This window comes from Canis lupus, chromosome 15 (genome assembly GCF_048164855.1).
Source record: "Canis lupus baileyi chromosome 15, mCanLup2.hap1, whole genome shotgun sequence".
In the NCBI taxonomy this organism is placed as follows: Eukaryota; Metazoa; Chordata; class Mammalia; order Carnivora; family Canidae; genus Canis; species Canis lupus.
The window spans coordinates 53,257,650-53,272,159 of NC_132852.1; the positions used below are offsets into that span (position 1 = coordinate 53,257,650).

The 14,510-nt window shown below is 44.8% G+C and overlaps 1 protein-coding gene across 8 annotated transcripts in view; it reads right to left on the reverse strand.

Annotated features, from left to right (window-relative positions):
- The window catches only part of DENND2A (DENN domain containing 2A), a 103,004-nt gene that overhangs the window by 33,235 nt on the left and 55,259 nt on the right, over positions 1-14,510 (reverse strand). For all 8 annotated transcript variants that reach the window (XM_072777437.1, XM_072777439.1, XM_072777434.1 and 5 more), the window contains 5 exons: positions 11,511-11,604; positions 10,686-10,736; positions 9,164-9,351; positions 2,827-2,936; positions 1,587-1,656 (listed from right to left, as the gene is read on the reverse strand). In XM_072777437.1, the coding sequence (XP_072633538.1) occupies positions 1,587-1,656; positions 2,827-2,936; positions 9,164-9,351; positions 10,686-10,736; positions 11,511-11,604 (513 nt within the window). The remainder of the gene's footprint in view (positions 1-1,586; positions 1,657-2,826; positions 2,937-9,163; positions 9,352-10,685; positions 10,737-11,510; positions 11,605-14,510) is intronic.

A 14,510-nucleotide genomic window follows, 5' to 3' on the forward strand; every position in this document is an offset into this window, starting at 1 on the left:
CTTTTTAGAGTGAAACACAAGGAAATTATGTGTTACCGCTTCAAAGGAGAAGAGAACCCAAACAGTTTTAAGTGCCTATCATGTACCAGATGTTTCCCCACACTGTAGCTTTTGAAAACCCATTTAGGTAAGTAGTTACCAATACCCCATTCTATAGGTGGGAACCACTCTGGTCACGTAGTATATGTATTTATATTCTCCTGAAGGACCAAATCAAGAGTGTTGTGCACACAGTAGGTGCTCAATATGGCCTGTGGGGCCATAAAGTAAGGAAGCTTAACTTGTTTACCCAAATCACTGTGGTTCCTCTTAAGGAGCTACCTTGAAAACAAATTTTATTATAATGATAATTCCAAATCAGAAATCATTTCAGAACATCCTTTTTGGAAACTGCCTTTTAAGTTAATTTTCAAACCTAAATGAAAATCAATCTCCATATGTCAAAGTAATTTTATCAACAAAACTTATTATATCCCACTTAACTTTTTATTTTTTATTTATTTTTTCCACTAACTTTTTAAATTTTTTTTTTTTAAGATTTTATTTATTTATAGAGACACAGAGAGAGAGAGGCAGAGACACAGGCAGAGGGAGAAGCAGGCTCCATGCAGGGACGTGGGACTCGATCCAGGGTTTCCAGGATCACACCCTGGGCTGCAGGCAGCGCTAAACCGCTGCGCCACCGGGGCTGCCCAACTTTTTAAATTGTTATCCACACTTTTTATTCACTAATTAATTCAACAAATATATATATATTTTTAATTCAACAAATATTTATTGAATATCTACCATGTGCTGTGTATTATCTTGACTCTTAATTATATCAGCTTATTTTGAAGACTCAAAATCACTCAGTGGAAAATGATTTGCTCCCACTAAAGATTTTCAAAAGAATGGGTCTCAAAAAGACAAGCTCGGGCAGCCCGGGTGGCTTAGTGGTTTAGTGCCGCCTTTGGCCCAGAGTGTGATCCTGGAGACCCAGGATCAAGTCCCACGTTGGGCTCCAGGCATAGAGTCTGCTTTTCCCTCTGCCTGTGTCTCTGCCTCTCTCTCTCTCTCTCTCTCTGTCTCTCATGAGTAAATAAATAAAATCTGAAAAAAAAAAAAAAAAAAGGACAAGCTCTGGGGACACCTGAGTGGCTTAGTGATTGAGTGTCTGCCTTTGGCTCAGGGCGTGATCCTAGGATCCTGGGATCAAGTCCCACATTGGGCTCTCTGCATGGAGCCTGCTTCTCCCTCTGTGTGTCTCTCATGAATAAATAAATAAAATCTTAAAAAAAAATAAAAGGAAGGACAGAAAGGTCTTTTATTTGGCAGGGAAAATACTGGAGGAAGTATTTTCTTTCTAAAGGAGACAAAGTTGTTCCCTTCTACCAGTAAGACTTAGGTGAACCCCCAAATCTTCCATGGTTTTATTTATTTTATTTTATTATTATTATTTTTTTAATCTTCCATGGTTTTAACTCCCCTGATTAACCAGTCACACTTCCCACCTCTTCTCTTGTGGCACATGGTGAAGCCCCAGGAATCCAGCTCTGCCCGGGGCTGCCCAGAGTTCTGGCAGACAGACAGCAGAGTATACTAACCAGTAGTCTTCGGCAGTAACCAAATCTTCTGCTCCCATCTTCTCCAGTTAAGACAAATGAGAAGGTTTCACTGCAGTTGGGGAAACAAAAGTGCATTAAACAGCAAAACAAAACAAAAGACACATGACAGCATTCAGGAGACATTCTGGAGGGGGCCATCAAAAGGGCTGCTCCCTGTCCTGCCCATCCATCTCTGTACAGGGACTCTGTGTCAGGGAGAGGGAGACCTAAAGTGTCAACTGCATCCTGAGAGGACAAGCTCTCATAGCATTCTGTCATCTGAGCTGTCCCATCACCCAAAGCATGGCAGTCACTTACAAAGCATCTGCTGGGACTACTGTCCTCCATGAGCTAGGAGATGAGATGGCATCTGCCACTTAAGGGATGTGACTCAGTGAAGGAGCAGCTGAAGAGTGGGGCTGTTCTGTGTCTCTCTTGGAACTGCCCCTGGGGTGACCCTCCCTGAGAACTGTCTCTTTAGAGTTCCTCCGACCTCAACCTCCTGGCCTGGGCTCAAACTGCCCTGGAGAGACTGCTAGGCCAACTTCAAAGAACACAGCATCCCTGAAACACAGGATATGCAGCCCTCTGAGTTTGATCAATTGCTGAAATATCTGATAACAAAAATACTGGTATGTAACAACATGGTTAAAGCAGAAATGTAAACCTATCACAATCTGAGTTAACAACTGAATGGGCTGCTCTTAAAGAAATGTTTCCAGAGCATGGGACAAGGAAGGGTGATAGGCAATGCTCCTCTAGCTTCTCCTAGACTCAAGAATTACTTCTGCCCCTCACAGGGGCTTATGGACCAAATAGGCCCAGATTTAATGGGAGGCCTGGGAATTTGCCTATTTAGCAAGGTGGTTCTTATCTTCAGGGAAGTTTTAAAACACAGGTGGGGAAAATCTCTAGCCAGGGGCCCATCAGGATCGCTCAGCAGGGACGCCTGGGTGGCTCAGTGGTTAAGCATCTGCCTTTGGCTCAGGGCATGATGCTAGGGTCCCAGGATCAAGTCCTGCATTGGGCTTCCTGTATGAGGCCTGCTTCTCCCTTTGCCTGTGCCTCTGCCCCCCTCTCTCTCATTCTCTGTTCTTTCATGAATAAATGAATTCTTAAAAAAAAAGGATCGCTCAGCAGCAGAAAGACTGAACTATGGCCTCTATCCTCTCTGGCACCCCTCCCTGGTTCCTGCCTACATTAGCCTTTGGGGGTAGAGAAGGGAGATGCCAGCACATACCTGGTAAATTGCTGGACAGGTGTCCAATCCTTGGCATCAGGAAAACAGAATTGAGGGATAGCCTTCAGTTGGTCCTCAGCCTCTCTCATGAACTTGAAAGACCTTTCCAACTGTAGGGAGAAAGGTGAGAGAAGATTGGGAATTGAACCCCAGTATGGGAGAGAGAGGCAGACGCTTCGCAAGACCACATCTTCCACACTCCCATAGTTGAGACCACCACCTTAACCTTAGGAAGCGTTTGCAGGTCAGTCTGCTGGGGTCTTTTTTTCCTAGGGCATTATCAACTCTAGCCTTACGGGGAAAGTCAGGAGAAAAAAAAAATTAGTGTGTTTTAGAGAAATAGTTTTCATGTCTAACATTCTGGAATATAACTACTTAATTTTTTTTGTATATATATTTTTGGACTATATTTTATTTTATTTTATTTTATTTTATTTATTTTTAAAAGATTTTATTTATTTATTCATGAGAAACAGAGAGAGAGAAGCAGAGACATGGGCAGAGAGAGAAGCAGGCTCCATGATGTGGGACTCAATCCCAGGACTCCAGGATCATGCCCTGAGCCAAAGGCCAATGCTCAACCACTGAGCCACCAGGCATCCCAGACTATAACTATTTTAATCAATAAGGAAAAAGTGTCAAAGTTATCCTCTTCAAATACGAAACTCATAGATCTGCAAGGTGGAGCTGCGAATCTGGTCTTCTAATCTCTGGGCCTATGGAAGATGCCCTTCCTTGATCCAGGCAGACATTTTATAACACTTCTTAGCGAATACAACCAGTTAAATTACATCATACAGTAAACTTTAATTAATTTCAATATCCTTGGGACACCTGGGTGGCTTAGTGGTTAAGTGTCTGCCTTTAGCTCAGGATGTGATCCCAGGGTCCTGGGATTGAGTCCCACATCGGGCTCCCTGCAGGGAGCCTGCTTCTCCCTCTGTCTATGTCTCTGCCTCTCTCATGAATAAATAAACAAAATATTTTAAGAAAAATAATTTCAATGCCCTTGAATGTCAGAACCAAAAGGAAACTAGACATCATCCAGTCTCACATTCCTATTTTAGAGATAAGGAAGTAAGCCCTGACATGTTAAATGATTTATCCATGGTCACACAACTAGTGTGGAATCTAGTAGGAATTTTAATTTTTTAACTTTCATTTATTTTTTTTTTAAGAGAGAGAGTGTGGGGAGGAGCAGAAGGAGAGAGACAAGTAGACTCTGCTGAACATGGAGCCTGATGCAGGGCTCCATCCTATGACCCTGAGATCATGACCTGAGCTGAAATCAAGAGACGAATGCTCAGCTGACTGACCCACCTAGGAGCTCCTTTAGCTAGGAATCTTCATCTTTAGTGTCTCTCTCTCTCTCTTTGATTTGACATCACAGACTGGATGAATATCCTCTTGTTAAAAAACAACAAATTTACAAAGTTTGATTAGAGATTGTATTTATTTATTATTATTTTTAAAGATTTTATTTATTTACTCATGAGAAACACAGAGAGGAGAGAGAGGCAGAGACACAGGCAGAGGGAGAAGTAGGCTCCATGCGGGGAGCCCGACCTGGGACTCAATCTCGGGTCTCCGGGATCATGCCCTGGGCTGAAGGCGGCGCTAAACCACTGAGCCACCCGGGCTGCCCTCACTTCTGTTCTTATTGATAAATTTATATTCAGCTTTTGTTTATAAAGAGGTTTTTAAAAATGATTTTACTTATTTACTCATGAGAGACACAGAGAGAGAGACAGGCAGAGGGAGAGGCAGGCTCTATGCAGGGAGACTGATGTGGGACTCATCCCAGGACTCCAGGATCACACCCTGGGCCAAAGGCAGGCACTTCCCGCTGAGTCAATGGGGAAACAATGGATCCCCATTGTTTATAAAGAGTTAAAGAAAAATTATGCTCAAGTTACCTTCAGTAATTTGATGTACCAAGTATTTTAAGTGGAGAATGAAATTTCTTTTTTTTATAGTATTATCAACTTTAATATTTGTATTTAGCCTTATAAACAGAACAATTAATATTTAGTAGCATTTAGATTAATATCACTTGTATTTAACACTGTTGCTTTTCTTTTCTTTTTTTTTAAATAAATTTATTTTTTATTGGTGTTCAATTTACCAACATACAGAATAACACCCAGTGCTCATCCCGTCAAGTGCCCCCCTTCAGTGCACGTCACCCACTCACCCCCACCCCCCGCCCTCCTCCCCTTTCACCACCCCTAGTTCATTTCCCAGAGTTAGGAGTCTTTATGTTCTGTCTCCCTTTCTGATACTTCCCACACATTTCTTCTCCCTTCCCTTATATTCCCTTTCACTATTATTTATATTCCCCAAATGAGTGAGAACATACACTGTTTGTCCTTCTCCAATTGACTTACTTCACTCAGCGAGAATGAAATTTCTGAAGTTAGAAAACTATAATGTCTAACCTAAATTCTTTCTGTAATATTTTCCATCAATTTCTTATTTTGTCCCTCAGAGCTTGCTATTGACCTCCACCTCAAACCAGCTTTGCAGACAGCTTCTGAAGTCTGCAGACCAGCAGCTCTGTTGAATGCATCCCAGAGGATCTGCAAGCTATCTCAGGACACCAAATCAGAGAGGGGAGGTCTCTAAAGAGAGTGTCCAAAGGAAGAGAGCACCAGGCTGATTATTTTTTTTCAACTTAAAAACCTACTTCTAGTATGCTTCCCCTTAGGTTAGAGCAAATATAATTAAAACTGTTATTAATATTAATGGTTGAAACAACTATCAATGATTAAACAGCTACCATTTATAGACTTAAAGCCAATTATTAATTGTCCTTTGGTTTTCCTTCTTTGAAATCAGTAGTCACTGTCTCTTTTCTATATAATGATTCTCTCTTTCATCCATGGCCCAGAAGATACAAACTGATCCTGGAGCAGTTTTTGAGTTGGTAATTCACTAGCTTGGACTGTTGCCAAAGCAATAATTTTCATTACCCTTGGACAGTCTCACAGAGAAGCAAATATCAGTTGGATGTAGTTGTTGGAAGGGGTCATTAATCACCACAGAGTGAAAGGCCATAAACTATATTAGAAAACTGAAGAGCGGGCCTTGTAGGTAGGCAAGTTCCAGCACTTTTCGATATAGCCCATCCGTTTGGGTGTACCCACCCTCAGATCACATACATGACACACGCAAATATGTGTGTTCACACATGTGCCTACACATGCTGTCATCAACATAGGAGTTATCAACACATATGTGCACATATGCTCATTTACAGGAAGTGAGACATGGAGATATCTCTCGCAAATACAAGCCATCAGAGACGCCTGGGTGGCTCAGCAGTTGAGCATCTGCCTTCGGCTCAGGGTGTGATCCCAGAGTACCAAAGTACCAGAGTACCGGGATTGAGTCCCACATCAGGCTCCCTGCATGGAGCCTGCTTCTCTCTCTGCCTGTGTCTCTGCCTCTCTCTCTCTGTCTGTCTGTCTCTCTCATGAATAAATAAATCTTAAATCTTAAAGAAAACCCAAAACAAATACAAGCAATCATAAATGGCTGGAAAATTTCCTGATGTCCATGAATTGTCATAAAGATAATTACATGATATTGAGCATTTTTTTTTAAATTTTTTTTTAAATTTTTATTTATTTATGATAGTCACACAGAGAGAGAGAGAAGCAGAGACATAGGCAGAGGGAGAAGCAGGCTCCATGCACCGGGAGCCCGACGTGGGATTCGATCCTGGGTCTCCAGGATCACGCCCCGGGCCAAAGGCAGGCGCTAAACCGCTGCGCCACCCAGGGATCCCGATATTGAGCATTTTAATGGAACATGGCAGACATGATCTTTAGTGTGCAAATATGGAAGGTAAGTCTTGGTCAAGGTGACTATAGAAGTGGGGAATAAAACTCATGAGAAAGAGAAAGGAGGAGAAAGAAGAAGATCCTTCTGATAGAGAAAAAGAGCAAAGGCAAGAAGATATAGACTGATCTGCAAACATGCGTGTATAAAATGATCACATAACATTCAAAATATATATCTAAAGAAACACAGACAACAAGATACATTTCCAGCAGAAAGAGACCAATTAAACAGATTAGGGCATACCCACATAACAGAGCTTTATATGATTTAAAAAATAATGTTCTAGACCTTGTATTAAATATGTTTCTAAATAATGATATGTTTAAAAAACATGATGCAAAAATTATACAATGTACAACACCAGCTTTGTCAGAAAATTATACTATGAGAAAAGATAAAATGCTAATAGCAATGATCTCTGTGAAGTAAGAGTATAGATGACTTTTTCTTGATTCATTCCCAGGTCAGTCCCCTTTCCAACAATGATTATACAAGTTTCCACTCAAAAGAAGCGTATTTCTTTTAAGATTTATTTATTTGAAAGAGAGCAAGAGTGAGAAAACAGAGGGAGAGGGAGAAGCAGCCTCCATGCAGGGAGCCTGACGTGGGACTTGATCCAGGGTCTCCAGGATCATACCCTGGGCTGCAGGCGACGCCAAAGCGCTGCGCCACCGGGGCTGCCCTGTTTTTTAAAATATCTTTTTTATTATTTTATTCTTTTTAAAAATATTTTATTTATTTATTCATGAGGGAGAGAGAGAGAGAGAGAGAGAGAGAGAGAGAGAGGCGCAGAGATACAGGCAGAGGGAGAAGCAGGCTCCATGCAGGAGCCTGATGCGGGACTCGATCTGGGGACTCCAGGATCACACCCTTGGCCAAAGGCAGGCGCTAAACCGCTGAGCCACCCAGGGATTCCCTTTTTTTTTTTTTAAGATTTTACTTATTTATTCATGAAAGACAGAGAGAGAGGCAGGGACACAGGCAGAGGGAGAAGCAGGTTTCATGCAGAGAGCCCGATGTGGGACTTGTGGGACTCGATCCCAGGTCTCCAGGACCACAACCTGGGCCGAAGGTGGCGCTACACTGCTGAGCCACCAGGGCTGCCCATGAAGACAGGGCTTGATTGCTGTACTGGACCACAGTGGGCAGGACAGAAAGAAGCTGGCCGGATACAAGGGAACCTTGGCCTTGGTGCATGGTGGGATTACCCGTGGGTAGTGGCAGAAGAGAGGCTCTGAGGAGAGGTGGATTCATACTCCCTACCCTCTTCCTGCCTCTGAGCACCTTCATTAAAATGTGTGTGCAACCTCACGTTCTACCTCAGGAGTCTTTGTATGCTTATCTTTTGCCCTTCTGTCAGGGTGTGAGTTTCTTGAGAACAGGAAACACATTCTGCTCATCTTTGTAATAACATGGTGTCAAGCAAAAAACAGCTTGAATGTACTAGGGTCTCAGTAAATTCTGGTTGCATTGAATTAGAACCTCTTTAATACTGCTGTCAAAGTCTAAAAATAGGGGATCCCTGGGTAGCTCAGTGGTTTCACGCCTGCCTTTGGCCCAGGGTGCGATCCTGGAGTCCCGGGATGGAGTCCCGCATCAGGCTCCCGGCATGGAGCCTGCTTCTCCCTCTGCCTGTGTCTCTGCCTCTCTCTCTCTCTCTCTCTCTATCATAAATAAATAAATAAATAAATCTTTAAAAAAAAAGTCTAAAAATAATTTATACATTGTTGGTGTTGACATTTGAGGCTTTACTGAGGCCATTTCATTTTAGGTGTCTAATTTAATGTATGGTATAGCCAAATCCACAGGGGCATCTGGGTGGCTCAGTCCATTAAGCACCTGCCTTTGGCTAGGGTCATGATCCCAGGGTCCTGGGATCGAGCCCCATGGTGGACTCTGCTCATCAGAGAGTCGGCTTCTCTGTCTCTTTCTCTCTCACTCCCCCGTCCCATTACTCATGTTCTCTCTCTCTTCCTCTCTTAAATTAAAAAAAAAAAAAAAAAGCCAAATCTGCATAGCCATGAGCCATGTTAGAATAGAATAGGATTCCAGTGCATAAAGCCAGAGGTATGCAGTGCATATACAGATATTTAGCATGGACACAAACACAATACTCCCTGGGGAGAGGTGTGGGGTTGATGGGAAAAAAGGCTTCTAGGTAGCCTGGGAAGAGATGTGGGTGGATAAGGAGATGGGGAGGATGACGAGGCTGGCACGGTCAGCATAGTCACCATAGGAGGTGAGAAAGTGTTTTTGTCGGTACTTTTGAATCTTTGAATCTCTCACCTGCTGGGACCTCCCAAATTCTCCAGGGGCAGCTTTTTTCATTTGATATACCCTAATTAGGACTCATTTCCCAAATTTCTAGACATGGAGCACTCCTCAGACTTCCACATCTCCAGGGAACCATGAGTCCCAACAAGATGTTGGCAAGAACGCCACAGTCCCTCTGCAGGCCACAGAGGCCACAGAAGCCAAGCCTACCCCGTACCTTGAGCGGGAACTGCTGCGTGAGTTCTGGCACATAGGCAGCCCCAGCCTGCTTCTTGTGCAGTGACACAACCACAAAGTACTCGAACAGCTGCCTCTGCTGGTACTCCATAAGCTCCCGGTCAAGGGATGGGTATCTGGGAGCATGCTTCAGGCGGGACTTCACATTGACCAGGCGCTGGCTGTGAGCTGGGGAGAGAGGGAGAGTGAGTGCCTGGGCTCAACTCGCTTTCCAACATGGAACCACACAGAGAGATGATAGCTTATGTAGTTCTCAGCTCAGAGTACTCCTTCCAAACCTAAAAAAGTGTTCCCACATTTAACACATTAGTATGAAACTCTTTGTTTGGGGTCCCTGCCAGACTCTGGGGAGCAACACTGGACAGGCTGCCAGGCTAAACAGGGTGCAGGAGGGTGGACTGCAGGGCTCTGCTCTGCCAGGGGTTTGCTGTGTGGACTTGGGGCAGTGGTTTGAGTGATCCTTGAGTCTCTCTGTCAGGGGGGGTGGGGACACTGACTCCTCCCCTCACACATTTCCCTCAACTTTCAGTTTGTAGGATGTGATAAAATCCAGACCACAGAACTTTGGGAGCGAGGAACTCTGTAATCTTTTGCCTGACAGAATGGGCAGAGCCAAGACTAACTCAGGAGCTCCCACCCACCTTCCCTCCTGCCACTGTTCTGTGTGATGGAAACAGGCTCAACTTTATTCTAGAGGTGGGTCAGGGAGCAGCTGGGCATGAGAGAGGAGTGAGGCTGGGCCATTGGCCGGATAGGCCCCATTACCTCACTCAGTAGCCCTGGACTATGGCTTTCTTTGGCTTCCCCCTGGGGTCTGAGAAATCATGGAAAACTCACTAAAGCCTGGACCAAAGTCACCAAACTTAGATCTACAGAGACCAATTATTGCAGTGACTTCATTTGACAGATGAGGAACTAGAGGCCCTGAGATCTTTTTTTTTTTTAAAGATTTTATTTATTTATTCATGAGAGACACAGAGAGAGAGAGAGAGAGAGAGAGAGAGAGAGAGGCACAGACACAGGCAGAGGGAGAGGCAGGCTCCATGCAGGGAGCCCGACGTGGGATTCGATCCTGGGTCTCCAGGATCACACCCTGGGCTGAAGGCGGTGCTAAACCGCTGAGCCACCCGGGCTGCCCCAGGCCCTGAGATCTTAAGTGATTTCCTCCTGACCTTCTAGCAATTTTCATGGGAATTGGACAAGAGGCTCTGGAATCCCAGGCCAACAGTGCTGTGCCCTACAGCTGTGGAAAGCACCAAGAAGGGGGGCCACTGTAGTTGTAGCCACCCTGGATCTCTGGAGCCACATGCTCAGCCACCAAACAGGCCTGTACTCAGCACTGACCACGCCCCAATGAACCCTGCAGGTCCCCTATGCCCTCAGATGTTCACATCTTTCCCTAATAAGGTTGTGCAAGTACGCTTTGTGCCATCCCTCACATTAAGCAGGAAGGACCATCTTGGTAGCTCCCCAGCCCCCTGCATGGCAACCAGTCACCTCACCTTTCAGCTTCTCCTCCGTGTCACTGTCAGACTCACTGTTCTCATCCGTCACTAGAAAGAAAAACAAGCAACAAACAAACAAAAAGTCAACGAGAAGAAAGTTACACATGTGAGTTTTTCTAATACAGGAAACTTTCTGTGTGAAGTGACACAAATCCAAGATTTCTACTTCAGAGGGGCTATTTTCTTTTTGTCCATAGAAATGTTAATGGACAAACTAGGTCTGTGTTCAACTAAATATATTTCCAAATTAATGTGGCTCTGGTTCAGATGGTACCTATATCCAATAATATAGCAGAAACTGGCTCCTTTAATGCATGCTGAGCAAAGACGGCGGCTCCCAGGGTGAGAGTTTGCAGTGCTGGGCTTGCTTGACCAATGGACAATGAAATAGGACAGAAGAGGGATCCCTAGGTGGCGCAGCGGTTTGGCGCCTGCCTTTGGCCTAGGGCGCGATCCTGGAGACCCAGGATTGAGTCCCACATCAGGCTCCCAGTGCATGGAGCCTGCTTCTCCCTCTGCCTGTGTCTCTGTCTCTCTCTCTCTGTGACTATCATAAAAAAAAAAAAAGAAAAAAAAAAAAAAAAAAAAAGAAATAGGACAGAAGACCCACCACCAGGCTGAGCTCCTTCCTGGCTCTTCGGCTCTTTGGCTCTTTGGCTCTTTGCTGTCCCAAGGACAGGAGGTATTTACAAAGCACCAGTTTGTTTTCCTCTGTGGTGAGCAACCCGAAACAACAGGAAGCCTCTTTTAGGAAGAGTCTGTTTTCACATTGTTGGGAGAGAAGGGACGTGGCAGGTGGTGGTGATGGCGGGGGAGTCCTACCTTTTCCTGAGTTGCTCTCCTGAGACTGGGACAGCCTCTTCACACGTTTCTTTCCTCTCCGGGCCTCATAAATGGCATTGATTCGCAACACCAGCTGCCAGACACGGGGGAAAAGAAAAGCCAGTGTTAGCAACTTCCTCCCCATGTGCAGCTGGGATTCCTTTGCTGCTCATTCTCTTCTGGGATTATGGAAGGCTGGGGAAAGAAGGAGGGAGGGACTACTTCCTACTGGTCCACTGGCATCTTTCAACTCCTCTTTTATACCAGACAAGAACATGACCTTCGAGAACACTAGAGGAGGCTGCCATCCTCATGGATGTATGAACAGCTGATGTCTAAATATACTGATGCAGCCAGCGGAAACACAGGGAGACAATCTCATTGGCTAATTATGTGATGGCTGCGCCCCCTTCGATGCCAGGATGTTACTGTGGTTTGGGAGCAGGCTTTGCCCCCTCAGGAAAAAACAAAACAAAACAAAAAAAGTAAGAGACAGCAAAAATAAAAAGCCTCCCAGGCAGGGCCCCTTTTGTAGGAACCATGCCAAAGACCATCTGAGCAGCACTGGGCAGCGAGAAGGCCGGGATTACCTCCACTTGCTATCCAAAATTAGCCAGAAGACAGCTACAATACAGTTAACATCCTTCCAACTTGTTAAAATACAGTGAACATTAGGATGTAAGCTCCATGCAGGTGGGAATTTTTGTCACTTTTGTTTGCTGCTGTAACAGTGCCTCTATGGGGTGGAACAGTGCCTGGCACCTAGTAGGTACTCAGCAAGTATTTGTTGATTGTGAATTTGTTGGATGACTACTAAGCATCTCCTATGTACAAAGGGTTTTGCTAGGAGCTGTGAGGGATAAAAAGATATAAGACATGGCATCCGTTCCTGGGGAGTTCACAAGCTAATAGCAAGGACCAAGATGCATTCACAGCTATCAAACAATTCATGAGTGCCTTGTGAGTAGAATGAACGACGTGACAGAGAGTTTTTCTCACTTTAAATCAGGTAGTAGAATAAATGGAAGCCATATATACTTCAATCAATAAACCTCTGTTCCTTTTTATTGAAAAAATTTTCCCCAGAGAGAAAAACTTTAAACATGCTCTCACATAACTGTATTTTTTTAAAGATTTTATTTATTTATTCATGAGAGACCCAGAGAGAGAGAGAGAGGCAGAGACACAGACAGAGGGAGAAGCAGGCTCCATGCAGGGAGCCCGACGTGGGACTCGATCCTGGGTCTCCAGGATCATGCCCTGGGCTGCAGGCAGCACTAAACCACTGCACCACTGGGGCTGCCCATAACTGTATTTTTTAAAAAGATTTTATTTATTTATTCATGAGAGACACAGAGATAGAGAGAGGCAGAGATACAAGCAGAGGGAGAAGCAGGCTCCATGCAGGGAGCCCAACATGGGACTCGATCCCGGGTCTCTAGGATCAGGCCCTGCGCTGAAGGTGGCGCTAAACCGCTGAGCCACCCAGGCTGCCCCAAGTTTTGTTGTTTTATTTTTTTTTAATTTTTATTTATTTATTTATTTATGATAGTCACAGAGAGAGAGAGAGAGGCAGAGACACAGGCAGAGGAAGAAGCAGGCTCCATGCACTGGGAGCCCGATGTGGGATTTGATCCCGGGTCTCCAGGATCGCGCCCTAGGCCGAAGGCAGGCGCCAAACCGCTGCGCCACCTAGGGATCCCGTTTTGTTGTTTTAAAAGTGTTCTGTACTAGGGGGCACCTGGGTGGCTCAGTCAATTAGATGTCAGCTCTTGATTTTGGGTCAGGTCATGATCTCAAGGTCATGGGATGGAGCCCTGAGCTGGGCTCTGTGCTCAGCAGGGAGTATGTTTAGGATTTTTCCTCTTCCTCTACCCCTCCCCCCCTAATAAATAAATAAACTCTTTAAAAAAAAAAGAATCACATACTCACATACTCATGTAAATTTAGAGCTGTGTTAAAGGTCTTTTAACCCAACAGCTAATCCATTTTTCTCCGTTTAATTTGCTAAAATAATGATGAGGCTGGCAGTATAGATGTTAATAGCCACTTTTAATTATTCCACAACTGTAGGATTTTGACATTATGGATACCTATGAATGGTGCCAGAACAAGCAGAAGGGCAGTTAAGGGAGTGGCTAGGGAGGCCACACTTCGGGAGCCCCTGGAGCAGCTATCATGATGGCACAGGACAGTGACTCTGGAGGGCAGTGGGTGGGAGGCACCTGAGTGAATCTGTGCTGAAAGAGACTGGGATCCACATGTTAGTAGAGCTCATTCAGGAAGCATCAAATAATCAATATGCAACCTGCTCCAAGCCCTGGACCCTGGGCAGGACAAGGCCAAACCTAGAAGGCATAAAGGCCCGCCTGGGCCTTCTGCCTGCCTTCATGAGCAAAAAAAAAGCAAGGTGCCTTTTCTTCTGTTCCACCTGCAACCCCCCTCCAACCAGGCTGCAGGTTATAGGTCTTTTTCTCAACCATCTGACCCTAGCTGCCCTTACTCTTCAGAAGTGACTCAACTTCACCTGAATGAGAAAGTTGAGGATAGGTGTGGTAGGAGTGAAATTACAATTAACCAAACTGCCGGGAGGAACCAGCTTGTAAATGTCCCATGACTTTCAGGTCAATGCACCACTTTGAGAAATCTGATGAAATCTACAGATAATCCTCTCCTCTCTATCCCTCCAAACTCCCCAAAGCCTTCTATAATTTCATGATCCCTAAGTCCCATCCATCCATCCATCCATCATCCATCCATCCATGTACTCAGAAATGAAGAATCTCTACTCTAAAAGTTCCCATAGGAAGTTGGTACCAAAGCAGCCAATGAAGAGGGACCAGCATGGAGGGCTGGAAGAGAGCAAAAGGGAATTGAATCAATAGCAGCCGCATTAGGGTGCATATGTGCCACTGGGTACATTTTACCTTTGGGGTTGAAAAGAGCAAGGAAAGATGTAGTTTTGACAAGTGCCGCCTCAGAGCACAGGCTCCACATGGT